The following is a 16,454-nucleotide window of genomic DNA, read 5'->3' on the forward strand; positions in this document are numbered from 1 at the left end:
GCTGATATAGATAATATACATTTCCCCCATGCACAGACTCCCTGCAGTCATCTCATGGAGGTTCCCAATGCACCCAGTCTCATAAACAGGTTCAACTAAAGTTCAAATATTCTGCTATCCTATGCTGGGAAGCATAAAGTTGGCTTGTTTAATAAGTGTGCCAGTGTAGACAGCTGAATGCATGTTTATCAGCTTGCATAAGTCTAGGGTTCACATGGTTCTTTGAAGTGATAAAGTTGCATTACTTCATGCACCATTGCTTTATTGTATTATATTATTTTATTCATGTATTTTATATGTATATTAATGTATTATATCTCCAGTGCTGCATGTTAAAATGATTAATTTTTGAAAATGATCAGTTTGGTAGGCAGTGTTTTTTCAAAATAAATCATGGATCACCTCAGGACAACATCAGTGGATGCTCCAGTTGCAGCTCTGTCCTGGAGACTGTATTCTTCAGAGTTCTGGGGTAGGGAAGCCTTTACTTTGGAGTAGCATCCTCTTGGCAACCAGAAAGGGTCCATCTTGTCCCCCATGCTTTTTTTTTACATGAAACTGCTGGCAGAAGTGGTCTGGAGATTTGGGTTGAAATGTAATTAGTATGTGAATGACAATTTCTCTCTCAGCTGTTCATTCTTGCCTACCATCTCCTTTCTCACACCTTGTTTATTTTGAAAGCTTTCTTTGGGAATGTCTTCATTGCAAGAGAATTTGATTTGATTTACTACATTCATCTTGATTTATGGGAGAAATTGTGAGGAACTGTTTGTCTACTCCTTTGTACCCCAGTAATGAAACTGTAACATTGCACATTGTTGATCTGTTCTTTACCTGCAAATTGCAACTGTGGAAAATAAGTCTGTTTGATGAGAATTGCTATTTCACTGTTCTATGGTTTAAATTGCTTATGTTGAGAACTACTGGGACTAAATTTGCATAAGTTTGCCAAGCATGGCTAAGTGTACATAAGCAAGTAAATATACTAGATTCAAATTTCCTTGTGAAAGAATAAGGACTAGAGGAAGAGGACTGACAGGTTTTGTGGGATTTCTATTCAAAACAATGGTAAAAAAAGTAAGAAATTTGTCCCTCTTCAGCTGACAACATTTTTGCCACAGTACATCAAACTGGAATAAGTATACCTAACACTAAGCAGATTAATGTGGAAGCACATATTATTAACTTGTGGCAATATATAGGACAAATGAGTCCCTTGCTTCAAAGTAACTTGGCATCTTTCCTTCAGTAGAACCAATGGGAAGAAAGGAAAGTCTCCTAAGACCTTGCTGTTATGGTGTGTCAGACTAGGTTCTGGGAGACAAGGATTCAAATCCCCACTCAGGCATGAAACTCATGGGTGACCTTGGTCCAGGGATTATCTCTCAGCTTAAGCTACCTCACAGGCTTGTTGTGAGGATAAAATGGAAAAACACGTATGCCACCTTAAACTCCTTGGAGGAAAGGTGGGATATAAATGTAATAGTGAATAAAAATAAATGCTACACTCACTCTCTGCCTTTTCTTTTACATAGATGGATTGATAGCCCATGATGGAGCAGTGAGCCCTGATTTCTTCAGTGATTACCACCTTCAGAATGGAGACCTTGTGGGTCAGCATCCTTTCTCTAGCAGGTAGATTGCTTCTGGAAAAGGTTTTTCTTATATTAATTTGAACAATATAAATGTCACATCTTAAGCTTTGGATTTGTGCATTTTCAAACATGTTTCAGTGTGGGTGCAATCCTGTCCTTGAGCTCTGCTGGCTGATGGAAGGCATGTGTCAGGAGAGCACAGGATGTGCAGCTGGTCCCTGTGTCGCTCTGTAGTCAGTCCGATTAGGAAGAGTTGGGCAAGGCAAGTTATGGGAATGTCTGAGGCAGGTGTGACAGGACAAATGTAATAAAGGAGACAGAGAAAGTGAAATGGTGGAGTAAGAAAGCGAGGGGGTGGGAGAAGAGTAGAAGGAACATGAAAAAGTAATGTTGCCCCAGAGGAAGTGTATCGTGAAAGAGACATAAGAAAGGATATAGCAAAGGGTCTGGGGCTGTTAATCTCAGTGGTGAGCCAAAAATGCGGGGAGGGGATTATAGAAATCTAAATGTGGGGTCTGTTAATGAAAGGGGTCTTGGAGTTTGGTATATGTATTGCAGCGGAGAAATACATGTGACCATTGCAGAGTCATGAGGCTTGCACTCAGTGAAGCCATCTGTAAGAGACAAGAACGAGAAGAAGGAGGGGGAGCAAAGCCCTGAGAAAACAAACAAGTAGTTATTTTAAAAAAGGAATCAGCAGAGGGAAGAATAGATTGCCTTTTTGACTATCCTCCCCCCCCCCCGGTTCAGATTACTTGTTACATGTTTTGGTGTTTTACTACCAATAAAGGGTACCCAAGATGTCAGAGTAAAGGACCTACCCCGGGCCTCTGAATAAAACCTGGAGTTCTGAGAAGCCCTAGGGACCTAAAGTAGAAGGTGGAACCTTGACACCTTGCTATGCTGACATACATAGAGAGACGCCACCAGCACAAAAAATGTGCAGGGGAAATATCTCAGATGTGTGTTGAAGGTTTGCCCCCACTGATCTGATTTTATTGAGTGCCTCTGTGTGTGCATGTGGCCACTGTCATCGATGCAGTCTATGATTGGTGGGCATTGGCAGTGTTTTCATGGATGCTGAGGGTGTCTTGTTCTTATGCTCTTTTTGTATTGTCCAAGCTGTCTGTATATGGCATAGGATATGGTGGTCATTCTGTTGCTCTTTCTCTCCCTGGTCCAGGGATAACTGGAATATAGGATTGCTTTGTCAGTCAAACTATCTTTTAAAAGTATAGTATGGAAACAAGGTTGCAAAGTGAAACTCAGTTTATGAAAGTTATTCATCAAACTTCACTAAACCCCAGCTTTCACTTTAAATCCTGGTTTTCTTTTTAAAAGATTGTTATATTCAAGTATGTCTGACAACTTGCAATAAAAATAGAACATAAAACTAGACAATACAATTATTTCAGTGTTGTAACAGTTATTCAAACTCTTTCTCTTCTTCAGACATTGTTACTTGTAAAATGGACTATAGACACACCTGGGGTTTGATTTAGTTAGCAGAGTTGGTTTCAGTAATTTTAAATGATCCTAATTAAAAATAAGTGTGTCAGCTGCCATAATGATTATGATGATAATGTCGGGAGGAAGGGTGGGATATAAATCAAATAATAATAATAATAAAATAAAATAAATCCATCTAATAGACAACATTCTTGCTGATGCCAGACCTCCAAAAAAAAACAAGTTGGGGTAGTTGTAAATGTTGAGCTGAGATGGGGTGGAACATGCTTTGCAAATATCTTCTCCTACAAAACGTCTCTCCCCTGCATAATTTTTCACATCCTTTTGAGAGAAGCTCTTCAGAAGAATCTTGGCGTCAGGAAGAAGGAATGTGTCTCTGTTGCTGAAGCAACCAACTGATGGTGTGTCCAGTCACACACACCTGATTTGGTTAGGTGGAATGTGGATGGGAACACACAGTCAGATGTGCATCCTCATGTGTATATGTAGCTCATGTAGCCATATGTAAGTATATGCATCAAATTAGATCAAGACAAATGTTCTGCACTGCTCTCAGGTTTAATGAAATGTCCACTGCAGTGTGGCAGAACAATGTTGCCCATGTGCCTGTGCAGTATTATTATTATTATTATTAACTTTATTTATACCCTGCCGTTTTTCCAAATTGGAACTCACGGCGGCTTCCGGATAAAAACCAGATACAATTAAAACCTACCAAAGTTAAAAGCATATAATACATAAGTAAATAAATATAGACAGATATAATTAAAAAATGAACGCTAATTTAAAATAGCATTAATCTGTTTCTGATAATTAAAAACTATACTCATAAAATCAGAATAATTAAAAAATAAACAAGCAAGAGCAATATGACCTCCTTTTGGGCCTATCCTTAGCCGCCTTCGGAATCAAAGGCTTGCTGAAATAAGAAAGTTTTTACCTGTCGACGAAAGGACTGCAGGGAAGAGGCCATTCTTATCTCCTTAGGGAGGGAATTCCAAAGCCTAGGGGCAGCCACCGAAAAGGCCCTATCTCGTATCCTCACTAGTTGTACTTGTGTGGATGAAGGTATTGAAAGAAGGGCCTCTCCTGAAGATCTCAGGGCCCGGGCAGGCACATAGAGGGCGATGTGGTCTGACAGTAGGATGACTTTGTTTGCTGTCAGTGGAGTTATGGCATAATCAAATCTAGCTAGCTGTGTGGTGCCATGATATGTGAACCTTGATTGGCTGGGATCACAAGAAGCAACATTTCAGTGTTGAGAGAAGAAAATATATAGCTCTGAATGGATCTGAAAAAATGCAAAATATTACTAATGTAGGATTTTTTTCCTAAGGGCTTTTGCTTCATTCAAAAGCAAGCTTTTCATGTTGAAAATCTAACATCATGTAAATTCAGTGCCGCACTAGTTCTTTTGAAAATGTGTGTCTGCATCTCTCCGTTTTGGTTTTCTTCCTTTGTCCTGGCAAACTCTTCCATTCTGATCATGTACCAGCTTTTCTGGGAAGACTAAATAGGTGAACTTTGATATTACAAAAGAGTTGGCCTTTGTTCTTTGTAGGAATTATGGAACACCTTTTATTTAGGAGGTATGTTTGTTTACATACTCTTCAAAGGAATACATCCATACCCATTTCACAATCTATAATTTCCATCAGTAAGAAGAGTATGGGAGGATTGCATTGTATTTGAATATTTCATAACAATATAATTTTATACATAAGAAGAATGTAGATTATTAGAAGTGCCACTTTAATTTTTTTCTGGAATACTACAGGCTGGAACTACTTTGAAATATTACCATAGAACTGTTAAGGGGTTGTTTAAAATGTAAAAGCACTATAAACTGAACTGCAACACACTCATTATTTCGGACACCTTAAGTTGCCAACCAAATAATATTTGTTGTTAGAGGAGTTTCAGCATGGATGTATGCAAAGTAGCTTAGTGAAGTTCACAGATATTTCTGCATTTTTAGTTATGGCCCATTGAGATGACAGATTTCAGCATGCAATAATCCATCTTGATCAGTAAGGTTTTTCTTGGCTGTATATTCTTACGAAAGGTGGTGATGGTTGCTATCTGGCTTGTTTTTGTAGCGATCTTGTCAGTTTGCCACAGGGGGCACTTTCAGCTGTGAAAAGGCAGGGTGTCTTCATGCTAAAGTTACTGTTGCTTTCCAGACATTGAATTGCAAACTTCTGTTTAAAAGATATGTTTGTAAGGCATCCTGAAAACCTGCGTTTTTGACTATAGTTGTGATAAAATAGCATAAAAATAGCTGAATGATAGATGTATTTTTATTCTGGTCCTATGCATTGTAAAAACCAAGTTAAATAAGTGGTGAACTAAAACTGAGGGTTCTTTTCATGAAACCTCTTACCTTACATTCTGCAAAACTACTCCACTATTTGGGCAGACTTCAGGGGATGCATGAGAATAGGCAAAATGCTCATCTCCTTTAATGTGGCCACTACTTTAGTGGCCTACATGGCCTTTCCTGCTGGGAGGAAGGGCAGGATACAAATCAAATAATAAATAAAAAATAAATACTGTCAATACCTCTGTCTCTCTCTCCCTCTCTCCCTCTCTCCCTCTCTCTCTCCCTCCTTCCCTCTCTCTCTCCCTCCTTCCCTCTCTCTCTCTCTCCCTCCCTCTCTCTCTCTCTCTCTCCCTCCCTCTCTCTCTCTCTCTCTCTCCCTCCCTCCCTCCCTCCCTCTCTCTCTCTCCCTCCCTCCCTCCCTCTCTCTCTCTCCCTCTCTCTCCCTCCCTCCCTCCCTCCCTCCCCCCCTCTCTCTCCCTCCCTCCCTCCCTCCCTCTCTCCCTCCCTCCCTCCCTCCCTCCCTCCCTCTCTCCCTCCCTCCCTCCCTCCCTCTCTCTCTCTCTCTCTCTCCCTCCCTCTCTCTCTCTCTCCCCCTCCCTCCCTCCCTCTCTCTCTCCCCCTCCCTCCCTCCCTCCCTCCCTCCCTCCCTCCCTCCTCTCTCTCTCTCTCTCCCCCTCCCTCCCTCCCTCCCTCTCTCTCTCTCCCTCTCCCTCTTGCTGCCAAGTGGAAGAGAGATAGTGCTGTGCATTGTTCAGCATGTAATTTGGCATATTTTGGCAGAATCTTCAAAAAACCAAAACATTTGCACTGAAAACTGAACCCCATGAAAATTCAGAATTGAAATGTAAGCAAAGTACAAGAAACTAATGATACCATCATGCATTCCATATTTCAGGGAACACTTGAAAATTGATTTTCATTATTTTTGTTACTGTTGATATATGTAATAAAGTTCCACCGAACTGCATAAAACTGCTGTTTCTTTTCCTTGCAAGACTCTGACATTATGTACTACCTTCTTGAAAATGGCAATGTTCCATACATTTCAATACCACAAAGGCCCTTCAAAGTTTTCCATTTTTGTACAGTTGAAAGTCTCAGCAGACAATGGAAATATTATGAGCTCTTTAGCTTTTATGTTTAAACCATCAAAGATAGAAGTGACAGTTGAGGTGTGACTTGTACTAGTTTTTTTACAATATTAGTAATCTCTTCATATACATCAGTCCAAAATTCCTTCACCAATGAACATCTCCACTGTAAGTGGAAATGTGTACCCCTATTATCACATCCTCACCAGCACATTGGGGCAAGGTTAGGTGACATTTGTGAAATCTAGATGGGGTCCTATACCATAAGAACATAAGAAGAGCCTGCTTGGTCCATCTAGTTCATCATCCTGTTCTCACAGTGGCCAACAAGATGCCTGTCAGAAGCCCACAAGCAGGACTTGAGAAAGAGAACTCTCCCCTCCTGCAATTTCCAGCAGCTGGTATTCAGAAGCATGCTGCCTCCTACCATGTGTCACATCTTAAGGGTATATTCCTGCATTTGGGTAGAAATCTGGTTTGCTGGTCCACATATCTTTCTGAACTGAAATCCTCTTCCCAAATACCTTTGAAAATGGTCCCAAACTAGTATCTAATACTTCCTAATATAATTTCAAGACAGTGCCTTTGCCACAAAAACCAAGAATTAATATAACAACCTCAATTCTAGTAAGAGGTCTAGTGGCAAGAGTTTTAACACCAAGATCTGTGAGGATGTGGATCAGTTGATACATGTGCAGCCAATTCAGTCCTAGGTCCCCTATATCAACCCAAAGTTGTTCCAGTGAGATCAGATTATCATTTCTATAGAAATCCCATAGCTTAAACTGTCCCTTTCATCCTATGATGAGATGACTTTTTAAATGTCACATCTTCTAAGCTAGGGTGATACTGTAAAGGTATTAAAGGTGAGCAACTAGGGGATACTCGGATCTGCATTTCTTCCACACCTGAAACATGGTAAGAGTTTAAAGGTAAAGGTGTTCCCGCACTTGTAGTGCAAGTTGTTTCTGACTCTTAGGGTGACGTCTTGCGACGTTTACAAGGCAGACCGTATATATGGGGTGGGATTGCCAGTTCCGTCCCCGGCCTTTCTTTACCCCCCAGCATATGCCGGGTACTCATTTTACTTACCCCGGATGGATGGAAGGCTGAGCGGACCTCGACCCCTTTTACCGGAGATTCAACTTCCTCCTTCCATTGGAATCGAACTCCGGCCGTGAGCAGAGCTTTCGGCTGCATTACCGCTGCTTACCACTCTGCTCCACGGAGGATCTTTCTGATAAGAGTTTAGGGATTATTAATCTTTTTGAGAAAGGGGGCTGAAATTGGGCAAAACAGCAGGAACTGTGTGTTGCCATAATGGCTTTAAAAGCAGATTTACAGACTTTTGAGAAGTGGCACGTCTTTGCACTAACTTTGATAAATCCAAGATTATGTGTCTTAATACTGGCCCTAAAGATCAGCTAGAAATTTCTAAACTATCTAATGTCTCTTTGCAATAACACTTTCAGGTATCTTGGGGTGCAGAAACCTACGATCATTTTTACAGATCAAACCTTTGCTCATCTCCCTCTATTAGCTGCATAAATAATATTTAGAAACTGACATATGGGATCAGAAATGTGTCTTTTGGAGATAAATCCCGTTTGGTCAGGGCGGATCACTGTAGGGATAACCAGGAAGCTAATACAGAGCAGATTTCGTAATCGTAAAAGTTTATTACAGTCAAAGACCAGACAAAGAGCAGATTTATTTTAATCTTGATTAAGTAGGACAAAAGGTCTATTAAGACCCTCTCTCTTTCTTGCCCTAACCAGGTTTTGATATTACCCCTATATATGATTTATTCCAGGTACTAGGAGTTTTACTCCCATTAATATTCCATCTCTGAATGTAGCTGAAATTCAGAGTCCTTTAAATATGCGAAATTCTTTCTCTGAGTCTATGAGACAGCAAGTGAATGTATTTCAGAAAGCTTCTTCTAATGTCCACTGTACATCTTCTTTTAGACCTTACATCTCCAATGTTAGCCGAATGGATTCACAGCTAGATTTAATATATACCGTATTGACTGAATACCCTCTCTCTGGTGATAATCCTAAAAATCGATACTCTTTAGCCACAGACCAGTCTTCTTCTGACCCTTGACTACACTCTTTAGGGGACCAGGTTTCAGGGGGAAAATCTATAACAACTATATCTGAAAGAGGGAGATATAATAGGAGGAAACCATTCTATCATCGCAAGAAAAATGCAACTTCCTGCTGGTTGATGACCCCTACTCGACTACCCCAGCCAAATAGACAGGTGTACTCAGAAGACAATCCCCCCGGGCTTTTAGTCCTGCTTCTTAATGCCAGGTCGGTGAATGACAAGTCTGTGATCATCCAGGATCTTATCCTGGATGAACAGGCCGACCTGACATGTATTACTGAGACCTGGTTGGATGAATCCGGTGGGGTTAACCTCACCGGTCTTTGCCCACCAGGTTTCTCTGTTCAACAACAGGCTAGACCCGGGGGTCGGGGAGGGGGAGTCGCAGTGGTTTATCGCGATTCTATTTCTGTGACCAGATGTCCTCTCCTGCAAATTACTGGGCTTGAATGTCTCTATCTGAAGTTTGGTGGCAAGGATAGAATAGCATTTCTGTTGGTCTACCGTTCTCCTCGTTGTCCAACAGTCTCTCTACCCGGGCTATCTAGGCTGGTCTCGGGGTTGATGCTGGAATCTCCCAGACTATTAGTTCTGGGCGACTTCAACGTCCATGCCGATTCATCCCTTAGGGGAGTGGCCCGGGACTTCATGGCGGCCATGACAACCATGGGGTTGACTCATCTAATTTCTGCTCCCACTCATGTTGCGGGACACACCCTTGATCTCGTTTTTTATGCAGGTTTGGACGAGAATGATCTCGGAATAAGGGATCTTTCAATAGTTCCGTTGTCATGGATGGATCATTTCCTGGTCAGATTTAGACTAACTGCGACTCATACCCTCTGTGAGGAGAAGAGACCTATTAGAATGGTCCGCCCCAAGAGATTAATGGATCCTAGTGGTTTCCTGTCAGCTCTTGGGGAATTTCCTGTTTCTTGAGTAAGCGATTCAGTCGAAGCCCTGGTCGATTTATGGAACAATGCAATGACTAGGGCAGTGGATTCTATCACTCCCGAGCGTCCCCTTGTGCGTCTTCGGGCCAGATCAGCTCCGTGGTTTTCCAGTGAACTGATGACTATGAAGCACATTTGTAGGGGTCTAGAGCGACGTTGGCGGAAAACTCGGAGCTTATCTGATAGACTTCGTGTTAAGGAATTCTCAAAGATCTATGCGGCAGCCAGACACGCTGCACAAAGAACTTTTTTTTCGGTCTCTATTTCTTCAGCTGACAACCAACCAGCTGAACTCTACCGTGTGGTCAGAGGGCTGCTTAATCCTGACCACCACGAGTCTATTGAAGGGCATTCACTCATCCGGTGCCAAGAATTTGCCTTACACTTTGAGAACAAAGTCGCTCAGATTCGTTCCGACTTAGATGCCAATATTCATGCGGTCTCTGGGGATGTACCTCTGGATTCTGTTTGTCCTATTACGTTGGATTCTTTTCAGCTTGTTCACCCCGAGGATATAGATAAGCTTCTTGGTGAAATGAGATCTACCACCTTCCTACTCGATCCTTGTCCTTCTTGGATCATAAAGCAGGCCAGAGGGGGATTGGCTAATTGGGTTTGGGGTGTAATTAATGCCTCTCTCCAACAAGGCTACCTTCCTGGACGTCTAAAAGAGGCTATAGTAAGACCACTATTAAAGAAACCCTCTTTAGATCCGTCCATGACAACGGAACTATTGAAAGATCCCTTATTCCGAGATCATTCTCGTCCAAACCTGCATAAAATGTCTAGACAATTTCCGCCCAGTTTCTAATCTTCCATTCTTAGGTAAAATTGTTGAACGAGTAGTTGCCACCCAACTCCAACACTTTTTGCATGAAACTGATTATTATGATCCATTCCAATCTGGTTTCAGGCCGGGCCATGGGACAGAAATGGCTTTGGTTGCCTTAGTAGATGACCTTCGTAGGGAACTAGACAGGGGGAGTGTGTCCCTGTTGGTTCTCCTTGATCTCTCAGCAGCTTTCGATACCATTGACCACAGTATCCTCCTGGACCATCTCTCTGGGATGGGGCTTCGAGGTACTGTTTTGCAGTGGCTCCACTCCTTCCTGGAGGGTAGGACTCAGAAGGTTTTACTCGGGGACTTCTGTTCAGACCCCTGGCCTCTAACATGTGGGGTTCCTCAGGGTTCGGTGCTGTCCCCGATGTTATTTAATATCTATATGAAGCCGCTGGGCGAGGTCATCCGGAGGTTTGGAGTGCGATACCATCAATATGCTGATGATACTCAGCTTTATTTCTCCTTTCCCCCAGATACTAGGGAAGCCGTCCGCCCTTTGAACCAATGCCTGACTTCAGTGATGGACTGGATGAAGGTGAATAAGCTGAAATTAAATCCAGACAAAACAGAAGTGCTCCTCGTTAGTCGCAGGACTGATCTGGACATTGGGAATTTACCTATGTTGGACGGGGTTGCACTCCCCCTGAAGACCCAGGTTCGCAGTTTGGGTGTGCTTCTGGATTCGGCTCTGAACCTGGAGGCCCAGGTCTTGGCGGATTCCAGGAGCACTTTTGCCCAGTTAAGACTGGTCCGCCAACTGCGCCCGTTTCTGGAGATATCCGACTTGATGAAGGTAACACATGCCTTAGTTACATCCCGATTAGACTACTGCAACACGCTCTATGTGGGGCTGCCTTTGAAAACAGCTCGGAAGCTTAAATTAGTTCAGAGAGCGGCAGCTAGAATGTTAACAGGAGCCGGCCTACGGGCCCATACAACTCCCCTTTTACAACAACTACACTGGCTGCCAATCTGCTTCCAAACTCAATTCAAAGTGCTGGTTTTAACCTTTAAAGCCCTACACGGCTTGGGCCCTCTCTTATTTGTCTGGGCGTATATCTTCCTATGAACCCTCCCGGCCCTTGAGGTCCTCCGCTGATCCTCCTCTTGTGATTCCCCCAACCTCTCAAGTACATCTAATGGGAACCAGAACTAAGGCCTTTTCTGTTATTGCCCCCAGACTTTGGAATTCTTTACCGATAGAGGTGCGGTCATCTCCTTCTCTTGTTATATTCCGTCACCAGGTCAAGACGTTCCTTTTTCGTCAAGCATTTAATTTGAGCGATGTATAGGATGTTTTTATTGCTTGACAGGCTCTTGCTGCTGATATGCTTAGTTAATACTGTTTTTATTATGCCAATTTTAATCTTTATATGGTATTGTTCTTTGCTTTTTGTTTGCCGCTCTGAGTCCTCGGAGATAGAGCGGGTTATAAATGTTTTAAATAAATAAATAAATAAATAAATAAATAAATTTCAGATAGTTCCACACTTGCCTCATTTATTTAATTGAAATATTTTTACAATTTTGTAATTTTTTTTTACAAAAGGAACTTCCAAAGCTATCTAGGCCTGGTATCGTATTATTTTTCAACTTTTTGATAGCCAGATCAACCTCCTCATCCAGTATTGGTTTATTCAGATGTTTTCTGTGGGTCGCATCTATAGGTTTTAGTTTAAATGTGTGAAATATTGTTCACTGTTTCTCTTGCAGGTAAAGTAGATCAATATAAGTTAAAATAATAATCTGCAAAGAGGGCATTAATTTGTTTTTGGTGACAGTGCCATCCTTCTGATTTATTGAAAAAATCGTAGATGAGATTTGTTGCACCCTTTATTAGTGTGCACTAATTTCTATTTTCTGATTCATAAAACGTTTGCTTGACATACAGTATGTTTTTTGATATTATGAGAATCCAACATCTCCGGGTTTTTTCTTTTCATGTCTAATGCTACATAAAAAAAATTGGTCCCAGTTTGTGTTTGGATTCTGAATTGCCAATTTCAGTTAACAGATTTTTCTTTAACTGGATCCAGTGATTTCCTGGTTTTGACAGATTCACCAGTATAGGCTCCTTGAGCTAACACTTTCATAACATTCCAGATAATGTCTATGCTAACATCCAAAGTAATGTTAGTTTCAAAATACTCTAGAATGGCTTATTAACAATTTCAGCTGAGAAGTATGTATAATATCACGGTATGGGTGGGTGTGTGGAGCTCCAGCCTCAACCTGCTAGCTCCTGACTCTCATGCCTGCCCCTCCCCGCAGTTAAATCAAGAGTTGACACTCCCTTTTCAAGTGTATTTGCATTGTCTGTTTTTCAGAGAATTGAACACAATGCGCATTGCAGACAAGAGGTGATTTTGCAGGACCAGAACTTTGGGTGCTGTCTGCCCACCAAAAGTACATTGTCACCACAGAGGTCCTGTTAAGTCACAAGTTTCCTCATTTTTGAGGGAGGGGTGTTTACTGCTTTAAACTGCTTAAGTGCTCATTTTGCAAGTGTCCTATGGAGAACTATGTTAGGGATATTCACACAGATTGCTGCAAATGTTTAAAATGGCTTCTAGGTATCTGGTACATAACAATGCATGGAGAGGAGAACCTTGATCATATCTGGCTTTGAAAACCTAATATTCTGCTCATATGAAGGCCTTTCAGATACAGAAATTGTGATGCGATAACCCCACCCAATTATCTTAAAACCTATCTGAGTTTGCAAGCATTCCTGTCAAATAATTGAACAACTTCAAGGATTTTTGCAAGTATTCAACAGCAATGCTCACAAAGGAGCAGATGGTTCTTACAAATGTCTTCCTTCCCCTGCCAGTCCTTTTTTCCTTCTCTACCTCCAGACAACCACAACAAAATCATTCTGTGCATCATTTCCAGCTTAGATCATGGAATTTGCCGTACAGATTGTATTGTAGCAATGACACTCCTCAGCATCTTCAAAAGCACCATACGAAGCTCAAAGGATGAGTGGTGAGCCCTTCAGTGAGCCCTCCCTGATGCTGGTTACCCTTTCTCATGATGGATCAGCACACAATGGCTTAAAATGGGATTTGCTAATTGATGCAGAGGCATACCTGTGATGTAACAATAATGTAATATTACTAATGTACAATAGTATATGAATTACTAGTACAATTTGGCTTTTCAGCCAAATATAACCATGCTAATGTTTAGAACTGAGGTACCAGAATCGTAGAATTGTAGGGTTGGAAGGGGCCTATAAGGCCATCAAGTCCAACCCCGTGCTCAGTGCAGGCATCCAAATTAAAGCACACCTGACGGGACTATCCAGCTGCCTCTTGAATGCCTCCGGTGTTGGAGAGCCCACCACCACCCTAAGTAATTGGTTCCATTGTCATACCACTCTAACAGTTAGGAAGTTTTTTCTGATGTTCAGTCGAAATCTGACTTTTTGCAACTTGAGCCCATTATTCCATGTCCTGCACTCTGGGACAATCGAGAGGAGATCCTGGTCCACTTCTGTGTGGCAACCTTTCAAGTACTTGAAGAGTGCTATCATATCTCCCCTCAGTCTTCTTTTCTCAGATACATAAACAAATCCTGTGTATTTTTCAGTGGGTTGTTTTTCCTCCTTTCTGGGAATACTTATATGGTCATAAATAAATAAGGCAAAATCTAATTGAAAACACTTCGCTGTCAATAGTCTGTTGTACATAGCAAAGAAAAAGGGGGGCAGTTATTTGCATGAAAGAAGGGACAGCAGCATTTGGATAATGAATTTCAGTTTTCAGACATGTGTCATTACAGTTTTGAACTTCTTGGCGCTAGAAGCCAGGATTTCCTGATGTTTGAGCTTGATGTTAAATGCATTAGTGCTCTGGGGCATGAACAGAATTGCTAGTCCCCTGTGATCCGAGTTCAACTTGCCCATCTCTACAAATCTGAGTTGGTGTTGGAAGGTAAAATACTTGATAGGAAAGCTAATTAAAAATAATAACAGAAAGTCAGTGTTCTCTTATGTATTATACAGTGTACATTTCATCCATTCCATAAGATAATTCTATGGCATTTTTATGCTTAGCTGTTAACATCCTAATGAGAACCATATGTTATATAGGTTCCCCTTCTCAGTTTGGAAACCATTTTCAGCTTTTTGTCAGCTGTTGCTGCATTTATCTCCCTACCACCATACATACCAATTTTTGTTTCTTTTTTAGATTACTTCCACAAAGTAACTTTACCCAGGGGCCTAAACCTTTGGGCTGCCCTTGTGTCCAAGTCAAACATTTTAGTTGCCATCTCATACATGCACACCTATGAAGTCACCTACTGGCCTTTCCTTTGGGTGCCACCATGTTGGCTTGGGTGCCACATGCACAGCAGCATCCAAGCAAGCCCTCTCCTGGTCTTCCTTTTGGGAAAAGCTAGCACAGAGAGGGAGCATGCCACCACTCTATTAACCCCCAGTACACAACCTACCACATATATTTGTAATATACACACTTTCCTCAGTGCATTGCTTCACAAAATGTAAATTGATATTGAGGTGCACTTTGAACTAACGTTTCAAAATGAGAGAAAGTTATATTAATACCTTGTTTCTTGGTTCTTCTGGAATTACCTTTCAAGCTTGAATTCTCTACTATCCAAATGTATTTATGTTGGGAGAGTAGAAAAAAATGGAACTTTCCTTTAGGTTACTCTTAATGAGTCACATGATGCAAGCTGTTCTGCATGTTTAACAGTTGTGGGTCAGGAAACACGGGTATATATCAGATGCATGTTTTGATGTGCATTTGAAGATGGATGTTACAATCCATACTGTGATACTTTCAATTGGATGCAGATTTGGATGCTTATCTGGCTGCTCATCCACATTCTGAAGTTGCTAGTAAGCATAAGTACATACAACCAGAATTGGATCCAGGTAATAGTGGAGGTGTTGGCAGTGACTCTTAATAATGTGTAATTTGCAGTTTTATTGAATGTCCTTAAGATGCTTCTTTAGCGCCAAGGTAATAGCTCAGATGCTCTATGGAGCGTAATTTTGTGCACTCGAGGAGTATGGCCCTCTGGAAATTATCCAATCCAAGTTCCTAAGAGCCATTTTAGGCCTCCCCTCTTGTGTACCTAATGTGGTTATACACCTCGAGGTCGGTCTTCTACTAATTGAATCCCGTGCCTGGATCTATAGAATCAATTACTGGCTCAAAATGATATTTACACCCATAGGATTGGCTCCCCTGACGCTAGAAGACCCATTTCAATCTAGATGGAAGCGACTTGTATACAACACACTTTACGCCCTGGGTTTTTCGCCTGAGGCTCTCATAGAGCTCGGGTTCACTAAGGCCAAAATAGCCATCTAGCAACGGATCAAGGATATAGAATTACAGAATAATTTAAGTTTGGCTGCGACATATTCTAATCTGAGTCTAAATCAAAGAGTATTTTCTTCTATGTCTTATTTAACAAATCTAACTGTGGCCAAATATAGAAAAGCTTTTACTCTGGCCAGATTCAATGTTTTGCCATCTGCCCTGCTCGATGGTAGGTATAATAGAGTGCCGTATCAAGATCGAGTTTGTCCATGCGAAGCACGGGAGGTGGAGACCATTGGACATGTTCTTTTGAACTGTCCTTTTTACTGAGACCTCCGGCACGTTCTTATTACTCCTATCTTACACGAGCTTTCTGTAAAGTCTGAAGCTGACTACCTCCATCTTTTGTTAGCAGACACTAGCCTAATGATGACACTCAGGGTAGCTAAATTTTTCGCAGCGGTCACCACCTGCAGACAGAAGATTTTAGATATGAATCAATTATTTTAATTATTGGTTCCTTTTATATATGTTAGTATTCCTAATTTTATACATTTTATGCCTCCTAATGGTTTTATTGTAAATCGTATATTGTGTAATTTGTGTATTGTGTTCATACTATGTTGGCTGGTCCATGACCGAAATAAATTCATTCATTCATTCATTCATTCAAGATGCTTCTGAGTACTCTTGAAATCTAATGAAATGAACTTAAGTTTTTGCACTTGGACATCATTCATTTGCTTATCTTTTAGCAAATTGGGCT

General features: G+C 41.4%; 1 protein-coding gene across 5 annotated transcripts in view; it reads left to right on the top strand.

Moving 5' to 3' along the window:
• Window positions 1-16,454, top strand: part of KIFAP3 (kinesin associated protein 3) — a 203,551-nt gene that overhangs the window by 136,511 nt on the left and 50,586 nt on the right. For 4 of the 5 annotated variants that reach the window (XR_009757971.1, XM_061585275.1, XM_061585291.1 and 1 more), the window contains exon 19: window positions 1,536-1,635. Coding sequence is in view for 4 of the 5 variants with exons in the window: in XM_061585275.1 (XP_061441259.1) it covers window positions 1,536-1,635 (100 nt within the window). In the remaining variant the exon portion in view is untranslated. Of the gene's footprint in view, window positions 1-1,535; window positions 1,636-10,861; window positions 10,955-16,454 lie in introns of those variants that run through there. The other variant, XM_061585307.1, reaches the window with a different exon arrangement.

This window comes from Rhineura floridana, chromosome 1 (assembly GCF_030035675.1).
Source record: "Rhineura floridana isolate rRhiFlo1 chromosome 1, rRhiFlo1.hap2, whole genome shotgun sequence".
Taxonomy (NCBI): Eukaryota; Metazoa; Chordata; class Lepidosauria; order Squamata; family Rhineuridae; genus Rhineura; species Rhineura floridana.